The sequence below is a fragment of the Blennius ocellaris genome (genome assembly GCF_963422515.1).
Source record: "Blennius ocellaris genome assembly, chromosome: 20".
In the NCBI taxonomy this organism is placed as follows: domain Eukaryota; kingdom Metazoa; phylum Chordata; class Actinopteri; order Blenniiformes; family Blenniidae; genus Blennius; species Blennius ocellaris.
Genome location: NC_137669.1, coordinates 17,626,478 through 17,646,088, shown reverse-complemented (window position 1 = coordinate 17,646,088; position 19,611 = coordinate 17,626,478). Strand labels below are relative to the sequence as shown.

General features: G+C 43.9%; 2 protein-coding genes across 3 annotated transcripts; one reads left to right on the top strand and one right to left on the bottom strand.

The window, feature by feature from the left end:
- Positions 1-1,453: 1,453 nt before the first annotated feature.
- pygo2 (pygopus homolog 2) lies at positions 1,454-7,255 on the bottom strand. Of its 2 annotated transcripts, none has more exons than XM_080516247.1 (3): positions 6,291-7,255; positions 5,566-5,618; positions 1,454-5,111 (listed from the first exon to the last, which is right to left on the bottom strand). In XM_080516247.1, exons 1-3 carry the CDS (start codon positions 6,340-6,342, stop codon positions 3,423-3,425), a joined length of 1,794 nt encoding a protein of 597 aa, XP_080372373.1. In that variant the 5' UTR covers positions 6,343-7,255; the 3' UTR covers positions 1,454-3,422. The 2 variants fall into 2 exon arrangements, with proteins under 2 accessions (XP_080372373.1, XP_080372374.1); XM_080516248.1 differs by having other exon boundaries at positions 7,116-7,212.
- A 1,608-nt stretch (positions 7,256-8,863) lies between these two features.
- LOC308144524 (SH2 domain-containing adapter protein E-like) lies at positions 8,864-18,828 on the top strand (the record flags this gene model as incomplete). The annotated part of the gene is made up of 6 exons (XM_080515654.1): positions 8,864-9,307; positions 12,300-12,426; positions 14,096-14,332; positions 15,710-15,980; positions 16,441-16,560; positions 16,801-18,828. 6 exons carry the CDS (start codon positions 8,864-8,866, stop codon positions 16,982-16,984), a joined length of 1,383 nt encoding a protein of 460 aa, XP_080371780.1. The 3' UTR covers positions 16,985-18,828.
- Positions 18,829-19,611: the final 783 nt, after the last annotated feature.

Genomic DNA, 19,611 nt, shown 5'->3' with positions numbered 1-19,611 from the left:
CCGATCATAATATCTAACATAGCACTGCTGGTTAGGGGAAATACTGGCCAGCCCAGGGATGCACTGCAAACTATTTATGTAAACTGGACAGTGCGTCCTTTTGGAAGCACTAATCAAAAGTCTGATCCGTTCATAACTTCTTATTATTAGCAAACGGAAGAAGCCCATCCAGAAAAGATGGACATAGTATCGGATGGGGGGGGGGTCAGATTCAGGTTTTAAAAGCCACGGTTTTTAACGTCTCCCTGTTTTATGGACGTGACATAAGTAAACTGTGCAGAAAGCAACTCATTACACTTAAGATTAATGGATAGGTGGTTGTGGAATCCCCCCCCAACACAACACACACACGCACAAACACCCACATAATCTAATGTAGTGCATTTTAATCCTGCTCTTGAAGGATCAGTGGTCTGCATGTTTAAGAAGCCCCTCAGCCCCGATGCTGCTGATTAGAAGTGGCTTTGTCGGTCTCTGTGGGCCCTTGATGCTGCCATTTCCATTAAAGGCGGAGACACAGACGGGATGGGACCCCCCGGGGGTTAGGATTGGACAACCCTGATCTAATGTAGCCCATGAAACAGCTCTGATGGAAACCTGGTGTTTGCAAAAAGATATTAATGTTCAGTTTGGCAGAAGCTCATCAGACATTTTTATGTATTCATGTTATTTTGGAGGTTGTTTACATTAAATCTGAGTCGGTCACCCCCATCAACAGACCTTACAACACCTCAATATAATCCAATGTAGATTCAGATCAATGCAAATTCTAAACTTAAAAACAGAAATGGAAATAGAAATAATCAAAACCATTTGGACGATTCTTAAACCAAACCGAACTTGTGCAAATGGTAATGAAGTGTACAGTGGATGTATGTGTTGAAGCATTTCTACTGTTCCTTTCCAAGGTCACCTCAGCAGGTCATGTGACCCGCAGATTAGATTTTGCAGCCGATTCCCTTCCCGATGCAGTCGGTGGTTAAGAGGTCAGACTTGGAAGACCCTCAGCGGTGTCCTGTCAGTTAGTGGGACACAAACCGGCAAACGAGAAGGCTGAACTAAACTGCAGATGGCAAAGCTGCAACGACAGGCAGAATATCTTACTCTTAAACTCCATAATATAATTATAACAATATTTATTTCTGTGCAGTAATGTGCCTTTGAACATGTTTAGAGCTCTGAATCTTGTAAATGATTAACACTTAAGTTTTAACAGCCTAAACAAATGTAGTTTTTCTTACTATAAAATAACTTTTGTGATGTATTTGTACGAGAATTAATTGATGTCACTCAATTTGTTTTTGTTTTTTGGACTTTACTTCTGAGAGCATTTATAGTTTTTACCCAAAAGTGTATTCAATGTAAGCGAGGATGAATACAAGCTAGAATTACCCTCGAGAAAACAAAACAGAAACACACCATCGGTTTTCTTCACCGCTTTATCCAACTCCCGATCCCATCCAATATCAGGTGAAGGCAGGACGGTAAACACAGAGACACAACTCAACCCTACAGGCAATTAACCTTCAACATGTTTTTGGACTGTAGGAGGAAACCGGAGTACCCAGAGAAACCCCACACGCAGGGAGAACATGTTAACTCCTTACAGATCGAAATGCCCCACAGGGGAAATTCTCACTGTGAAAGTACCGTAACACCCATGTGATAAATCCTCAGGAGAACATACACCTACGATTAAAGCTACAAAGATGTAGAACTCTGAAAATTAGGACAAAGAAGTTACTTTATCATTTCAGCGGGTTTTAAAACCCTTATTTTAATACAATGATTAGCAAACAAATGTAAAAAAAACAAAACAAAAAAAATAATAAAAACAAACGTGGACAAGTACAAAAAAAAAACAAAAAAAACAAATCTGTCTTTACTTCAGAATTCAGTACCTTTCCCTTCCCCAGCCGGTGTGGTTCCTCCAGGTTCCACCAGGAGGCACCAGAGCAGAGCGAGAGCACAGCACAAACACCAGTACAAAGTGAAGAGGAACAGCAGAGAGCAAGAAAAAGAAGGCAACTTGGACATTGAATCAAGAACAAAATAAGAAGAGGAGGAGGAATAGTTTAGAAACATTTTTTTTCCCCATGACAGAAATGTTGTAAAATGGGTCTCTTTTTTGTTGTCTTTTTTTTTGTTGAAGTTTTGTTTGTTTTCGCTCGTTAGTTATTTGGTCTACTTCAAGGTTTCTTGCAGGGAAGAAACCAGAATATAAACATTAACAGATCAGACAGTTACTGCATTGGTTCACATGCACCCCTTCCCCTCCCCCACACGTTTTTTTTTTTTTTTTTTTAAGTTTTAATGTTTTTTTTCCTTGAAAAAAAAGGACAATGCACATCTGATATGACATGATGTCACTACTTGCTATGCCAACACCATCCAAAAAGCACTGATTTCACAATTCATGTGTACTGCAGAGAGAGAGAGAGAGAGAGAAAAGAAATGGTTGAAATGTACTGTATAAAAACGAAACCGTTATACTGTACACAGCCGAGACACACAAGTTCAACTCATTGTTTTGTTGATTCTGCGGCATGTTCACAAGTCGTGGAAGTTCCAGACAAATGTTTTGTCCCGATATTTACAACTTTTTTTTTTTTTTTTCTCCCCAGCGGGTAAAATCCTCTTGACGAGGGTTGGACGAAATCTCAGCCCGGAGCTCCTTTGGATAAATCAGCACTGGGTACAAAACGTTGAGTCAAAGTATGTGTAAGAGCGCATGTGTGGAGGTGCAAAAGTTGTTAGGAAACAACTCTGGAATTGATTCTGGCTCCGACTGACACTCGTGTTTTGAATTTTAAAACTGCAATGCAGCGATTTACTTTGTCATTTCTTTCACTTGCTCGCAGTAAAAAAGGCGTACGATGTGATTGGGCAGTGCTAGACTCGAGCAAATAAACGTACAACACTCTCTGATCCTAATTCAAATTTTTTTCTTCGAAATCTCACACCATCAATGTAGAATCTTTAGGGGAATCTTTAATCGTTTAGGTAAAAATTTTGAGTGTGTGTGTGTGTGTGTCTGTGTGTGTTACACGCGTGTGATACGCAAGTGTTGCGAGTCGGTCACAGTCAGTCAGTGCGGGAGCTTCTGTGCCAGTCAGTCACAAACTGTGTGAGGTAGTGTGTTGGTGTCAGTGCTTTGCTGGTTGGCAGGCTCGATATCTGAAGGACTGTGTAGTTTTAACATTCATCGTGATTTGACTCCTATTGGGGGGAAGAAATAACCTACCAAGAGTCACTCAAGGTGCTATATATATAAGCATGAAAGTCAATGAGAGTGATTCTCTGCGTAGTGAACGAGTAAAGGGCTAGTCAACAGAAGAGTTGGGCGAGTAGCCGACTTGACACCGAGGTCATTCAGGCTGATCAAAGTCTATTTGTCTGCACCTCAACGCGGGTCCTTCTCCTCAACTCTCATTAGCTGCCACCAGCTGGCCTAAGCCTTGGCGTACAAACACGGCCTGGATGTCCTTGGTCTTGATGCAGAAGTCACAAGCCCACACGGCAGCGCTCTCTCGAGTCAGCAGCCCGTACGCCGGTTCTGTCAGGCCTGTGCAATCACGGTGGAACCAGCGCTGGCAGGACGCCTCGCACAGGATGGCGTCCTGGTCGTCGTGCACCTCTGCCATGCAAAGGCCGCAAGGGAAGACCATGCCGGAGCCGCCGAGCTTCCCTGGGCCGGACCCGGGCCCGGCGGAGGAGGCGGCGGGGCCGGGAGGCAGCGGAGACTGGGTGTTTGGAGTCGAGGTGGAGTTGGACGGGGGGTTTGGGTTGCTGCCGGGAGTGTTGCCTCCGTTGTTGTTGGTCATGTTGTTCTGACCCGAATTGGACGCAGCGTTTGATAGGGGGCCACTGGCACCGGGAGTGTTGTTCTGTTGGTTGTAAGGGGTGGAGCCTGGGGCAGAGTTGGGCGGAGTGGATTGCTGCTGCTGCTGCTGCTGCTGCTGCTGCTGGGTGGAGTTGTTCGAGTTGGGGGTGTTTGTGTTGCTGGGGGGCTGGAGCTGATTGGGCGGTGGATGTTGTGGCTGGCCTGATCCGTTCAGGGGCCCGGTAGGAGAAGAGTTGGGGTTCGGTTGTGATGGTGCTGAAGGAGGCTGGCCGGGCGTGTTGGCATTGGGCTGCTGGACATCAGGGTGTCCAGGGAAGCCTCCACCAGGCTGTGGGGGTCCAGAGTTGGGAGGGGGGCCAGGTGTGGAATTGTTAGGGGGCGGACCGTTGGGGTTAAGGTTAAGCTGCTGCTGTTGTTGCTGCTGTTGCTGCTGCTGTGGCGGCGGTCCTGGCGGAGCTCCTCCTGGACCAAAGTTCTTTCCATCCTCATTGCCTGGCCCCGGCGGACTTGGGCCTGGATAAGGGCCATCCTGTGAGGGAGGGAACTGTCCTTGAGGCGGCATACCTGGCAACCCTCCCACCATGTTGCCACCAGGACCACCACCCATGCCACCCATCATGTTCATCCCTGGACCCATACCTCCTCCCATGGGAGGCAGGGGACCCCTCGGGCCTCCACCACCGGGTAATGGAGGGCTGTTAAATGGATGCCCCCCCTGTCCGTGCTGCTGCTGTGGGGGCATGCTGAATCGAGGGTGGGGTGGCCCCCCTCCCCCAGGCCCCCCCATAGCTCCTGGAGACAGCATGGGATTGAATCCTGTCCCAGGATGCATGGGTGGACTGAAATTTGGTGGCATGTTGAACTGAGAAGGGCCGCCGGGCGGGAATCCGCCACCCCCACCTCCTGCTCCGCTGCCACCCCCACCACCACCTGCAAAACCCGGCATTCCACCAAAGCCCAGCTGGTGGTGGGGCCCAGCGTTGGCTGGAGGGCCAAACGGTGGCCTCCTCCCGGGCTGACCGCTGGCTGGTCCTCCTGGGGGGCCTCCCATAAAGTTCATGCCTCCACCCATTCTGCCTCCACCTCCGTACCCACCTCCTCCGCCGGCACCGGGGCTGGGAAGAAAGGGGGCGCCAGCAGGTCCACTGGCTGCGCTCGGTCTGGATGGGGGTCCGAAGTCATCGTCGAAGGGGTTGGAGGCGACCAGATGATCCACCATAGGAGTCGGAGGGGGCGCAAACTCCGTGAGGTGGGAGAACCCCGCCGCCTGGGGAAAACATGAAAATAAACAAGACAATAAGTTAAAACACTTTTACATCAATGTTATGAAAACACTTCTTGGGAGTTCAGTTTATTTGGGATTTATTCATACCAATAAAGTTATTATTGGATGTTTGAATGCTGTAATGCAGCCTCTGGATAAAACGAACCCAAAAAATGCAGATTCTGATTTTTTTTAAAAACTAAAATTGTGATAGCAGCACAAATTAATTCACAGGAAGTAACAGGTTTTAGAGGTGACGCAGAGATTTCGGTTCCTGTTCCGACTCCTTTATAAACATAAAAAAGAAACAAAAAACATCCAACATCCCCACAAGTGCATGTAGCCCAGCACAGAGGAAATTAAGTACAACTTTTTAAATGAAAGCAGCCACGTGGTTCATTATTCCACAGTGAAAGCATTTCTAAAAGGTTAAAAGTCACAACAATATGATTATTACCTGAGTCGTGGATTTCCGTGCCTTCTTTTTCTCCGGGCTCTTCATCTGTGAAGCTGAAATAGTAAAAAAAAAAGTAGAGGGAAAAGGGGTGGAAAAGGGGAAATAGCATATAAGTCACTACAAAAACAGCGTCCACTTTTCCTGCTATTGGTCCACCACCAATTAGGTGCAGAATCACATTTGGATTGGCCAATACCCCTTAGTGACAGAGTGGAGCAGCTTTTTTTTCTTCTTCTTCTTCTTTTTTTTTATTTAGACCCAGGGCCTCTTTCTCAAGTCCAACAACTGTAATGGATTAAATGATGGGACATAGACTGGCATGAGGACAAGATGCTCAACATCCAGGCGGTATCATCACCAAGGTTATGAAGCCTTGAATCGCACATGACCCAGGCAGACCAAATGACCCAGGCAAGAGGGAGAGAGGCCGCAAACAAGAGGCAGAAGAAGGTAAGGTCAATGAGGGAGACAGGAAAAAGACGTAGACATGAGGGACGAGGAAACGGAATTGGAGGGACACTGATAGCAAGATAAGACATGGACCCCCGCTCACAGGTCCACTCTGTGAGGGGGACAGCCACCACCGGAGACAGTCGTGAAGTTTACATGTGGGGGAGGCGAGAAGGGGGGTTTGCTAACAGCACCAGTGCAGCCCATTGCAGCGCAGTAATGGATGATTCCGATCTGATTGGAGGGGGGAGGAGATGGGTGAAATTAATTCCTACCTTTGCTCCGTTTTCCTTGTCCCGCCAGTAGTCTCCCCGATTCGGCAGCCATTAGCTAAAATGACTGTCGGTGAAGTGGCTTATCACCGTTCATATGCAAGAAAAAAAAAGTTATAAAAATGACGACGACGTCTTGAAGGCTAAATGCCGACTAAGGTGGAGTCTGCCTTCAGGTCATGTCAGCCACACTCAAAAACTGTGATTGCCACAGTATTTACGAATTATTTGGACGGGATGGCTCGTAAATAAAGCGCCGGCCCAAGGTCTGCAAAGTCCCCTTTTCCAGCTGCAAATCTTTGGTGTCTGTCACGCCGGGATTTGGTCACCAAATAAACGTCAGGTTAAAAAAAACAAAAAACAAAAAGACGAGCAGGTATTCAGCACAACTTTGCAAACCAGTTTCTCCACTAGCTGACCGAAACCGGTTACTTGTAACCCGGCTCGAAGTGCCAGTACAAGTTATAGAGCAACAACCCCCCTCCCCTGTCTAAAGTGATCACTTACAGATGTGTGCGGCTCGAGACTAACGCGAGCTCGTTACTACCTCCAGCTAACCAGCTAGCCACGCTACTCGGTGGCTAGCTAGCAGCGGGGAGATATCAGCCAGCGGTCGCATAAATCCCGACACTGCGGTGTGTTCCTCTGTATTCACATGTGAAAAAGATCACTTGTTACATGATTCATGAAAATGAAGCAGATCGAATACGTTTGGGAAATAATAATAATAATAAAAAAAAACCCTGGTTGTTTACTATGCTAACATTAGCTGGCTCGCTAACGTTAGCTTAGCCATCTTTTGCAGACTGTCTTGGAAGCAAACTGTACCCTTTCTCCGTTGCTTGCTCTGCTGTCCTTTAAATTGAAACTCTCTGGTGTGTCATTGCCAGCAAACCAGTCCCCACACGGTGTATGCTTGTTGATCCACCGTTCAACTATAATTCATTCAAAAACGCAAATTTTTTTGCCATAATTATCATGGCCTGCTGTCGCCACCGGACAAAGAGGGATAAGCAGGAGTATCGCACACCATGGAAGGTTACATTTCTGCCGGAAAAATAGGGGTGTCGTGAAGTCGCCGACGAAACTATACCTCTCACATGTGAATGCTATGTTTTAACTATTCAGTTTTTACAACATATATACATTTATAATCAAGCATATTACGCACCAGCCGGTCTTTTCGCTATTTACTGGGATTGTTTTATAGCTGATAGAAGTACACTCACACTTGTGAGTGGTGTACATGGAGCAGCTCAGAACGGACCACTTCTGAACGCTGCCCTTTACAATTAAAGCAGCGGCGGACATAAGTCAGACCGGTAATTTAGCACGTGATCAAGTGACGTTATGATTAATATTGAATTAGTATCAAACGTCAACAGATCAATTGGCCTGTCAACTTCGATCTGAAGCGACAACCTTTGACTGAATGGCTGCCGTCTTACAAATGCCTGCAGTGCCTGTGGCTCACCCTTTGTTAAAATGAGAGGATTATTAGACAAGTGCTGTTTTGAAAAATGTCCCACACTGATTGATTTTTATGTAATTATATAATAAAATAGAAAAGTATCTCTCCCAAATGTGATATTCTATCTATATACATTCTGTCTCATTTCCGGATTTCTATATGAATAGTGTGTAGAGTCTCTATGTCAATGTCTGACCAGTTTCTTTCTGAGCCGCTGTGTGTTTGTACATGAACACTTGTTCATTGTGCTGTTCTTAAAGTGGTTCCGTTTTATGTATTGAATATTCATAAATTATAAAATGTTTTAATAAAATTCTGGTTTTTATTTTAACTTCTATTTAATTTCTGTTCTATTCTGGAGCACCTCTAAAAAGAATTTACCTCTGTCAATAAAGTGTTTGTATTCTATTATATTCTATTCTACGTTCCCTCAAGCTGGCTATTCTACCACAGTATCTCAGTGTGAAAGCTTCTGTGGAAGATTTCGCCTTGTGTACATATATTTATTTGATTGTTTTTTTTAGTTTGCTTGACTTAAGGTCTTAAATTGACTCGACCGTCCACCAGGTCCTCCCCGCAGGATCAGACCACCCCTCCCAGCAGAGACACCCCCCCCCCCCCCCCCCCCCCCAACCCCCTCTGTACTACAGGCGCAGTCCTGCTCCTCTATGCCACACTGGACGCTCGTTCAGGACACACCAGCCTCTCTGGGAATGGGACCACACATCTCAAGCAAGAAGAACTTTGCTTTCTTTCGGATCATCCGACTTGGAAAACATATCTTCCCTCAAAGGGAATGAACTTTTTATCCCTCTTTAAAAAAAAAAAATTTAAGCATAGAAGGAGAACAGGTGTCAGAAAACTACAAATGGGATAAAATAGGAGTCGTATAACGGCATGTTGCCTGTTTTTTCTCCAGTTTGTAATTCTAAGGAGGAGAGGCAGTGAGTTTCGGGAGTATTTCTGACATGCTTTAGAGAGAGGTGTGGAGGTCCTGTCTACACAGGTTCTGTCCTAGAATAAAGCAGCGGAAGTCTTTTGTCAGAGGTCTGTGAAGGTCCTGGTGTATGGCTCTGGAAGCGCTCTGCTCCACACCAGAGTCGACATGGCCAAGTGGTTCAGGGAGTTCCCCATCAATCTGAAGAACGGTGCCGACAGGATCCGCTCAGCCTCCGAGTCTGGTTCTCAACCCAGAGCCAGCAAAGCCGGACGAGGCGGTGGAGGAGGAGGAGGTGGAGGGGTCGGGTCGCTCCTCACCGGGAGGAACCGAAAGAACTCGGCCGCAGAGCTGAGCAGAACCGGCGTGAGCTCCCAGAAGGATGGCAAAGTGTGGGACGGACTCCTGTCCGGGAAGAGCCGCAAGAACTCCCGATCCGAGCCGGTGGTGGAGGAGCAGCACAGACCCCTGAAGAGCTCTCCATCCAACTCCTACATCAGCCGCCTGATCCGAGTGGACGCGCAGGACAAGAGCCCCAACTTCAACAGCGGTACCATCAGCAGCTCAGTGGCACCTGAAGCTGAGAAACCAGCTCAGAACAAAAGTGAAACAGTGAGTCACAGGCACAACTATCACAGTCTGACACAGACCCAACAGGTACATGGTTTTAAAATCTGATCCAGACCCAACAGGGGCATGATTTTAAAGCCTTTACTGGCTGAGTTATAATCTTTAAACTTGTATACAAATCAAACGATATCGTGACGTCAGAGATAGACTCTATAAAGTTTGGTACAGACCACCAGACATATGATTTAACAATAAAGTTTGTTAAAAACCCACCAGGAGAGTTATGACGTGACAACATTTTAAAGTTTTGATACAGATCCAAAAATATCAGGATATAGTTACAATCTTCAAATTTTCCCACAGAACCAACAGTATCATGACTTCACTGTTACTTAGTGTTACATTACAGTTATTGATTAGAATCTGACCTGAGTTTGTATGTCTCCTCAGGAAAACCACAACATGCTATTTGTTGGACTTTTGAATATCCACAGTGATTTAGAAAATCAGAATGTTTTACATGTATCCTATTGTAGATGCTTTGATTGATAGAGCGTGATTCAATAGGATGTGTTTTATGAGTGTGATTACTGCAGCTGATGACAGATATTGGAGGAGTAATTTCCTGTTCGACCTTTCTGGGTGGGTGGGGGGGGGGGGGGGGGGGTTAATGGTTCCTTCACTTTCTACAGCTCAGAAGAACTAAAATGATTGAGTTATTTCAATGTTGTACATCGAAATATTAAAGAATTTAGCAATAATCAATATTATATAGTTATTTTAGTTGATAGTTTACAAAGAACACTTCAGTAAAGGAAAACAAAAAGTCAGATATTAAATGAGAGTATTTGAGGTTTTCCATGGAGCTGTTCCAACCATTTCAAATATTTTTGTTGACTTTATTGTTCTATTCTCCTGCCTTCACATCTTCATTCGTTGCATTTGACAGTTGCTACAAGGAATAGGTTCAACACTATTAGATTTTTGTGTTGCTGTCTATAAACACCTTCATCAGATCTGATATTGATCCCCAACTTGAATTTCACGTCACCTTTTATTACCTTAATTGAAGACGTTATACGTTTAGAGAGCTCAGGTGCTGTATATGTGTAAATAACTACTGTTTTTAAACTTGCGTGACAGTGTCAGTGTCATGAATGATCTCAAGATGAACCAGCCTGTCGAATATTTACATTGTAAATTGAAGATAAACAACATTAACTGACTTTCAATGCATGTCCATCAGTATTCATCATTAATCTGAGACAACATATCATAAGTACATTCTTGTGTTTTTAATTCTGTTTCTTTTATGTATACTTCTGCCCCATACTAATACTTGCGACGTATTTACACAATAGATTCTGCTTTATCGCCTTCATTGAATGATGCCAATGCTTCATTCTCCATGCAGGATTTAGGGAGTTCTACCTGTTGCCTGCACATCTGCGCAACCAACTCTCCTTCTGAAGGCGCCAGGATCCATTCCAAGCTCTGGAAATTGATATTTTTTTTTCTTTTCTCCTTTCTACCTTGTCCCCGTTCTTCATTGTGTCCACTCCTCCCTGCTTTTCTATCTGCCTTTCTGTTTCTCTTCCACCCCCTCGCCCTCACACCCCTCCACTTTGCCTTGAATACAAAGCTGCGGTCAGATACAAGGCCTTCACCTTCCTCTCCTGCATGTAATCTGGCCGAGTATATTCTTCTTCTTCTCTCTGCCCCTCCCTTCGCTTCATCCCTCTCATTCACTCCATTCAGCCCCCCTGGTGATGACTATCAGGTTATAAAAAGCATTGTGTTATGTGACACTCAGGTGCAAACCAAAATCCCCCCCCCCCCCCCCCCCCCAACTTAGGAATATAGATAGAAGAGGGAGGTGATGGTGAGAAGAAAAAGACAAGTTTTATATATCAGAGAAGCTGTAAATCCCCCATTTCAATATCAATTTCAGGTCTGCTGACTTTTAAGGACCATGGTTTTGAAGTATTTTGATTTCCCGATGGTAAATAATGTGACACGACTCCTTTAGGAAGTTGAGGTCAATATACTGCTTGACCAGCACTTGTAAATTAGTTGTAGTTTACAGTAATTGTAATGCCTCAACAACAATGGGCCGTGCTCAGTCCTGTTTTCCAGGATGAGATTCAAGCTTTTATTCAAATGCCGACACGTCGCTCGTCTTTGTCCGGGCGAACACAGCTGGTAGTCATTACAGCGAGGCAACTTTTACAGCCTGCTATTGTCTCCTGTTGAGTGGCTTGTAAAGTAAACAAGAAATGACATGTCACTGATAAGGTGACAGCACAGTCGGTGGTGACTGATGCAGAGGATGGATGATTGTGGAGAGACAATGGACTTCACAAAGGTGTTTACAAAACCTGTGAAATCAGCTGTCAGAGATAATTCATCAAAGGCTGACTGGAAAATATTGAAGCTTTTACACATATTTATTTATTTACCTTATTTATCATTGCAGTTATTGTCATTATTTATTATTTTTTGGGGAGTTTTCAACAATACTTTGTGCAAAACAGATTAAAAAAAAAGAAGAAAGAAGTAATTTCAACATTTTATTAATAAACTAATTCCAAATAGTATATCTATGACCAAATTCTTAAAAGTTATCAATCATGACATTTATGTTCTGAATACTTTTAAGGGTTAATAATCGTACACGGTTTGGGCACTGATCGTATTTGTCGTCAATTTTGGTAATATTACTGTGGTAATAGGGAGGGCAAATGTTTACTTTTATTCCCCTGTGTCTAATTGTTAGGACATTTTTTTTTAATGCAATTTTGTTGCAGTTGAGTTGTGAAGATTTATTCAAGTTGGTATATAGCTGGTGCAGTCAGTCTGTTGAAGCCTGTTTAAACAGGATTACACAAATATTTTTGTTCATTTACCTCTAAAAAATATATATATGGGAAATAGGTGTGATATCATTTATAATTTACATGATCCCTTTCTTCTCTTGTTTGACAATAATTGGCTGTGACTCTTTCCATGAACTCTTTCACGTTTCTTGATTCAGGTGATCATCCTTGAGGATTACGCGGATCCTTTCGATGCTCAGAAGACGCGGGAGCAGAGGGAGGCAGAGCGGGTCGGGGAGAACGACGGCTACATGGAGCCCTACGACGCCCAGCAGATGATCACCGGTACTGCTTCCATCACCCTCCTCTCTCCTTCCTCTCAACTTCCTCTCTTGAATGAATAATGACTCCCGCTGACAGGGTCCCTGTTTTCAGCCTCTCCAGGCGGAGCGGCGAGAACGTCAACTCGCTCCCCGAGTGCTCCCTGCACCCCATGGGGTTGCTGCGGCAACTGTGTTGCATTTGGACAATGGGTGCAGTTTCCTGTTCCTGCTTCCTCTTTCCTGTCTCTGTTTCCTGGTTCTATTCTTTCAAAAGGAAGTTTGCCCTTGGTGCACCCCCCCCACCACCACCACCACAACACACACACATACATCTCAAACGTAGCTCTGTGTACAACCCTATATGGACTTGTCTGACCATTAATCAAAACCTCCCAGCGTCAAGTCAGACTGGTGGCCAGTCGTCCAATCACATGCTCTCCTGACTTTTCCTTCCATCAGCCCTATTGTTTTCTCTGAAAGAGTTTTACAATAGCCCGCTGTGGCGGTGAAAATGCTTCACTGCGGTGCTGTCGAGTAGATTTTACTTCAATGAATGCACACATGCTACTTCAAGGACTCCTCACAGAGGCCTGCAGAGGATGTGATGATGCCACCGACTCAATTTATGACTTGCAGCGAGGAAGTAAACGCACCGGGGCTTAAATCAGACTGAGGAAGTAAGCAAGAGGCTGATGTCATTGTGACTCAGTAAGTGCGCTGGTGAGATTCAGGGCCGCAATCCACACAGTGGCTGACATTAGTCACCAGAATCAAGACATATTGTAGTGGACTGCTGGGTCCACTGATGATTGAATCCGATTATGGATTGAAAGTGGCTGCGTTCACAGTTTGACCCTAATCACAGCATCATGAGCGGTGCCGGCACACCAACGGCAACAACCTGCATTTCAGTTTCTCTAAAGGAAGTTTCTAGACATGGACATGTGGAGATGAGAAATTCACCACCATGCCGTATTGTGGTGTGAACATGTGATTAGCTGGTCCCGTGCAAAACGTTAATCCCCATATTATTGATCTTCTAATGGCAAAAACCAGCACAAAATGAACAGGATAACATTCTGACATGCAGATTCCACAACATTCCTATAAGTACTGTAAGGTTAATGTCAGATGACTGTTGTGTACATAGCTGCATTGGAATTTGTTGTTTGGTTTTCCACAGTCATGGAACATGCAGAGTCCATTTATATAGCTTGATATTTGTCTTTTTTGATAAATATGTACCTTCTTAGGCACGTTGAAAGCTCCCAACCGCTGAAGATGACTGATGCAATGACTTATTTACACTTTATTTAAATAATACATTGAATAAACACTTTTTAGCTCACTCTTGCGTTATTCATACAGTAGAACACGTTGCAAATGTGTTGAGAAAAATATAATTTATGAGCTTGAATTCCATTCTTTTTCGGCTATAACAGGTTGAAAAATGAAAAGTGACTTGGGAGAAGATTCATCATACATAAACATCGGTATACATCGGTTCCCACAACTCCTCTGGCTGTGTTGTTTCCAGCTTTGTTCTGAAGATGCTCAGTGATTCCAGTGTTTTTTTCCCTTCGCTGAAGCTATCACAAGGCGATGCATCACTCCTGACTTCCTCCCCAGAAGGAGGTCTTTATCTCCCAGCAGACCTTTAAATCTACAAGCCCTTCTCTTCTGCCCACCAGAGATCAGACGTCGGGGATCGAAGGACCTGCTGAAGGTGTGTGTGCTGGTGGAGGGGAGTGAGGGCACGGTGCCTGACGGGCAGCCCGCTCCTTTGCAGATCTACGACACCCCGTATGAAGGGAGCGGCGACGGCGAGAAGACGGCCGTCACCCGGCCAGAGCTGGACACCCGTCCCTCCACCGAGTACGAACTGCCCTGGGAGTGGAAGAAGGAGCAAATCGTTAAAACCTTATCAGGTACAACAGAGTATGCTGTGAATGATTGTCAAAAGAGGGACACTATATACGTACAGTCTACATATTAATCTTAGTCAAACATGTATATGTTTCAATTTAAAGGAACGCTTCAATGCTATTTATAAGACCTATTCTTCACAGGCTGTGAATTCCAGAAAACAAATGCAAAACTTAAAAGTCAGAGGCAAACATGGATGTTTTTCACGGTATCATTCATATATTCATTCAAAAACTGTCTTGCACAACAAAAATAGGATTTGTAAAATATTTGTTATCAAACACAAGTCTATGTCTAAGTGTATGTCCCATAATCTCTAGAAAAACATCCAAACTTTTAAAAAGTACAAACAGCTCAAATAACTAAGTTGTCTCAAGCAGCTAACTCGACTTAAAATGGCCTAAAAAGACAAAAACCACTAAAAAGCTACTAAAACACCCTAAAATGTGATAAGACATCTTCCATTAGAAATGATCGAACTTCATGAGTGTAACCTAAAGTACAGTTCTTGTATACAAAGCTAATTGTATGACATTATGAGCTGCGTTATTCTCATTTGAAAAGTTTTGCAGCTCTGGACAAATTTAATTGGGTGAAAATTGTCCAAAAAAACCCATCAGTTTTAATCAATAAGTTTGCAGATCCCATACCAAGAAGGTCATAATGCTCATGCAAAAGTTAATTCTGTCATTAATTCTTTATTTTATTTATTGTTTTGTTTGATCTTCAATGTAATGTTCTTTCTGGTGTACTATTTACCTGTATATTTCATTTTACATAGATGTTGTTATAGCTAGTAATACACATTTAGCTGTTAGAAGTGACATTAATGACATTGTGAGTTATCTCACTGCAGCTATGTTGAATATCAGCACTTTCAGAATATCTGTCATCCAATCAGAGTTTTCTGTTGGACCGGTTTTATATTGTTTGATAAGCTGAGTACTAATTCTAGAAAATGTTATATAAGGGTGAACACAATTCTGCATTTGTACAAGACTCGATTATAACTAATATTTTTTTTTTTGCTTCAAATGTCTCAAATAAGAAACTTGTAAACCTTTTTGAAGAAACAACTTATGGGTTTACTTTGTTATTAATCAGTATTTATGTAGTACATGTCTCTATATGCTTAGATCAATATGAAATATATTTGTTAAAAAAAAAAAAAAAACCCAGCCAGGCTTACTCTCACATTTATATTTCATACGCTGCATAGACCAGCAGCATACCGAACAGCATCTTGCATGAAACATCAAAGTGCAGCGTTCCTATTTCATATTTACTGAAGGCTTCAGCATTCCGCTCAAGCCCAGGCAGAGAGGCGTTTGTTTCTTTGCAGAAATCCTCATCTTCTCTCGTCGCTCGTCTCCCCCCAGCACAATTTGACAGTGCCGATCGTCCTGCTAAAGATGAGACGCTCCACCACACACTCACCAGGCAGCCTCAGCATCCAGCGGCCCAGACGCAGCAGCAGCAGCAGCAGCAGCATCAGCATCTGAGGCAGAAGAGCTGGACCCAGAAGATCCTGAGATCGTCTCCTCCCACCCCGCTGGGGTGCTCCACCCTCAGCAGCAGCAGCAGCAGCAGCAGCAGCTCTGAAGCCGAGGCCTGCTGCGTAGATCCCTCCCTGCCCCTGGAAAAACAAAGGTGAGGAGATTCTGCTCTGATTGATGGTCCCAACAGTTCAACTTTGTTAGTCCAAATAGAAATAAAAATTGTTTAAAAAAAATTCTCAAAGATAAAGAAATAATATGAGAAAGAGAGAAAAGATTCATAGCTGAAACCAATCCTCTGCAATCTTCACTTCTGTTTTATGTGGCTCAGTGTGTTCTTTTTTCTTTCTCCTGGAGACACATAAAACTTTGGTATTTAATTCAGTAATAGTCAAAGCATTTTAAAAGGAATTCAACAGCCTGAATGTCCGTGCATCTGTTTCTTATTCTAGCAATGAATCTCCCCACCACAGTTTTTTTTTAATTAAATTTCAGTATTATGTAACAATCGTGAACATTTCCAAGGCAAAGTTGGGGAAAATGAGTCTTTGCTTGCTTGATCAGTCTCAGATGACATGAATCACCCCCCATCTCTGCCCACTCCACTCTCTTAGCTGGTACCATGGCTGTGTGACTCGCCAGGAGGCCGAGTTTCAGCTGCAGTCCTGCAGAGAGGCCAGCTTCCTGGTCAGGAACAGCGAGTCGGACACCAGCAAGTACTCCATCGCCCTCAAGTGAGTGCAAACTGAAGGTGCACCGATAAGGATTCAAACGCTGCAAATGATTCAAATACTGCTAAAGGGTATTGTGTGTGTGTGTGTGTGTGTGTGTGTGTGTGTGTGTGTGTGTGTGTGTGTGTGTGTGTGTAACATGTTGTTACTGATTAAGAAGATTTAGAACACTGGAAAACCAAGCAAAAGTGGTTCATCCCTTTCTCTCACTCTCCCTCTTTCTTTTTTTCTTTTGCAATTCAGGACAAGTCAGGGCTGTGTTCACATCATTGTTGCTCAGACAAAAGAGAACGGCTACACCCTGGACCAGAGTAGCTGTGTGTTCCCCAGCATCCCAGAGGTGGTGCACCACTACTGCACTCAGCGTCTCCCTTTCAACGGAGCCGAGCACATGACCCTGCTGCACCCTGTTTCTCGTATCTACTGACTCTTTCTCCCCAAATCGCCTTGGCGACACAAACCGAAACCTCGGTGCAGCAATTCCTTTTCAGAACAACCCAAATGTTTTCCTTCCAGCAGATCACACATGGTAATCTGTGCAGCTCCAGCTGTTATCATTATTATTGGACCATGGCAGTGACTGTGACATACTTTTCTTCAAACTGTCTGTTTATTCACTTCATTGTGCAGCTCATGCAAAACATCCAGACTGCAGGTTTGCATGGCAACAAGCTCAGCAGGAAGAACAAGGCACTTTGACTATTTGAATGTGACTTGGGGCTGGATGAGACAACACTCAAATCTCTGATATAAAGTATAAATCATCAGATAGGCCCTTTTTTTGTTCTTTTTCTTGTTGAACGGGTCAAGGTATGTTAGTTATTCATTTGTGATTCTCGTTCTCCCTCTGGTGGATATGCTGGTACACTGCGTTTAATCGTTCACACACAAAACAGGCTTTCATTAGAATTTATACTTGATAAATTCCATGCGCCAAAGCATAACAATCCCAATAACACGGGTGTGAACGAACACCAGCTATTTCATATGTGTCCTTACAGCATTTTTACTGATTGATGCTTTTTAGTGTTCTGTAACCACCGACCGTTGAGGTTTTCCTCAGTTTCACTGTGAATGAGAGACTTTGTTCTGCTGTGCGGTCTGCACTGTGAAGTGTGAATGATTCACCCTGGTGCAATGTGTTCGGAGGCGTAATGGCCTTACACTAGTTATGGACAGGAAATGGGAGAAGATTTCATCTTTATTTCTGCATCAAACACTCCCGAGGGGAACATCTGTAATCCTGTAATCCCGCAAGATTTTATTTTTATTTATTTTTTATTCAGAAAATGTTTCAGCCGTAAGTCCCACTAAAACTGATGCATCTTTCGGAAAGTAGATTTTTGTCACAGGTGTTGACAATAAGTACCACATTAAAAGATAGTACACATGATCCCACACATTGTACTTTTAAGCTACACAGCTTTTTTCAATTAGTCTTAAAAAAACCCAGAAAATTACAAAAACACATGTCTTAACCAGAACCTGAGCACCGCATGGCCTCGAGGTCTAATCCTGTTCAAATCAAGTGAATATTAACGCACATAATGCAACACAAAACAGCTTTTCAATGAGTTCATGTCTCTTTAATCCATCTTCAATGTGTTGAACTGTTACAATTTGAATCACCATTATCATGAAAAAAAAGTAACACTCAGGAACATCATCTTACTCATGCAATATACTGATTTTTATGAAGAGATGAATTCATGTTGAGCAGAATTGGGTTGCGGCTCCACCCTCCACAGTAGTCCTACTTTGTTATTGGAAAAATGAATTGCCCACCTCCGTTCTGAAATCTCAGTTGACAGAGCTGCTTTAAAGATAAAAGTGCATGAAGGTCTTTACAGATAAACACTTCTGAATATATCCTTGAAAGAACTGTCAAATTTTGGCTGTTTTTGGACCCCCTGTTGCTCCAATTACTGCAGGATCGAATGCCCCCTGGTGCAAAGAGGCACAAGAGCAAACCCAGTTGTGAAGACGTGTGTTCTCCACTCTGATGTTTCTCTATGTGCTAAACCTGTAACTCATCATTCTTGTTTTGTTTACTCCTGAATAAGTGATATGCTGGAAATCTTCATGGTCTCCTTTGATGTGGTTCTGAGGTTAACTCTTGTGCTGTCGATCAAATGGAGCCTTTCAAAGGTTGATTAAATTTTTCCTGTTATACAATCTCGGAGGCTCGCCAACGGCTCGTCTCTTCAAAGATTTTATGGGTATTCATCTTCTGTCAATGTGTGAAAGCAGAGGCAACCTGATAAGACACACCTGCGATATATTGTTTTATCAGGGCGATTGTTCACATACTGTAAAACAGGCGTCGGTAAATGGGCCTGAATCTCAGCGCTGAGGATCCCCTTGTGGGCCTCTCTCTGATCCCAATAAATCAACAACACAAACAACAAAGTGTGAGGGTGTTTTTGTCGAGCTCTGATCAAAGTGTTTCCTCACCCCGGAGGATCGTGCGCCCCCCCCTCCCCCCCGTGAGGGGGCTGGGATGACTGAATGGGGGCATTTTTGAGGGTAATGAATCTTTAACTGTTGGGGATTGATTGCGGTTTCAGCACTTAAGTAATTTGTCTGGAAGTTTAGTACCCCATTTTGCTAAATGGGGATGGAATATTATTCCAGGCTGGAGTGAAAAAGGTGAGGGAGGGGAAAAGGTCCAGTGGGGAGATAAGGTTTAGCTCTGGGATCATGTTGAGGACAAACTTCTTACGTACCTGGCGTGTGCCAGACGTGGAGCTAAGGTAAATGCCGCACTAAAAACAGACACGGAGTAAGAGTAGTACCATGACACCCATGTGCGGGATACTTAATGTGGAGGGAAAAAAGAGCACTTGACACCGTCTCCCTCTTCTTCCCTCCTTTTCTTACGTATCGTTCACTCTTCTCCTTTACCGTCCTCACTCTGGTGGCCTTATCAGAGGCTGGTATCTGTCGGTCGACGCTCTCTCCTTGACTTCGCGGGAGGACGCAGCCGCTGCTTGCTTCTGTTTGGTGCCAAGAGATGGTGCTTTAATTTATGAGGGTGAGTGACCCTCAGGTTCA

Bases quoted from the DNA above. Each gene is read 5' to 3' on its own strand.
- pygo2 (XM_080516247.1), bottom strand. From the start codon at position 6,342: ATGGCTGCCGAATCGGGGAGACTACTGGCGGGACAAGGAAAACGGAGC. The intron at 5,619-6,290 runs GTAGGAATTAAT...TTACTATTTCAG, and splicing joins ACAAGGAAAACGGAGCAAAG to CTTCACAGATGAAGAGCCCG. The intron at 5,112-5,565 runs GTAATAATCATA...TGTTTTCCCCAG, and splicing joins CACGGAAATCCACGACTCAG to GCGGCGGGGTTCTCCCACCT.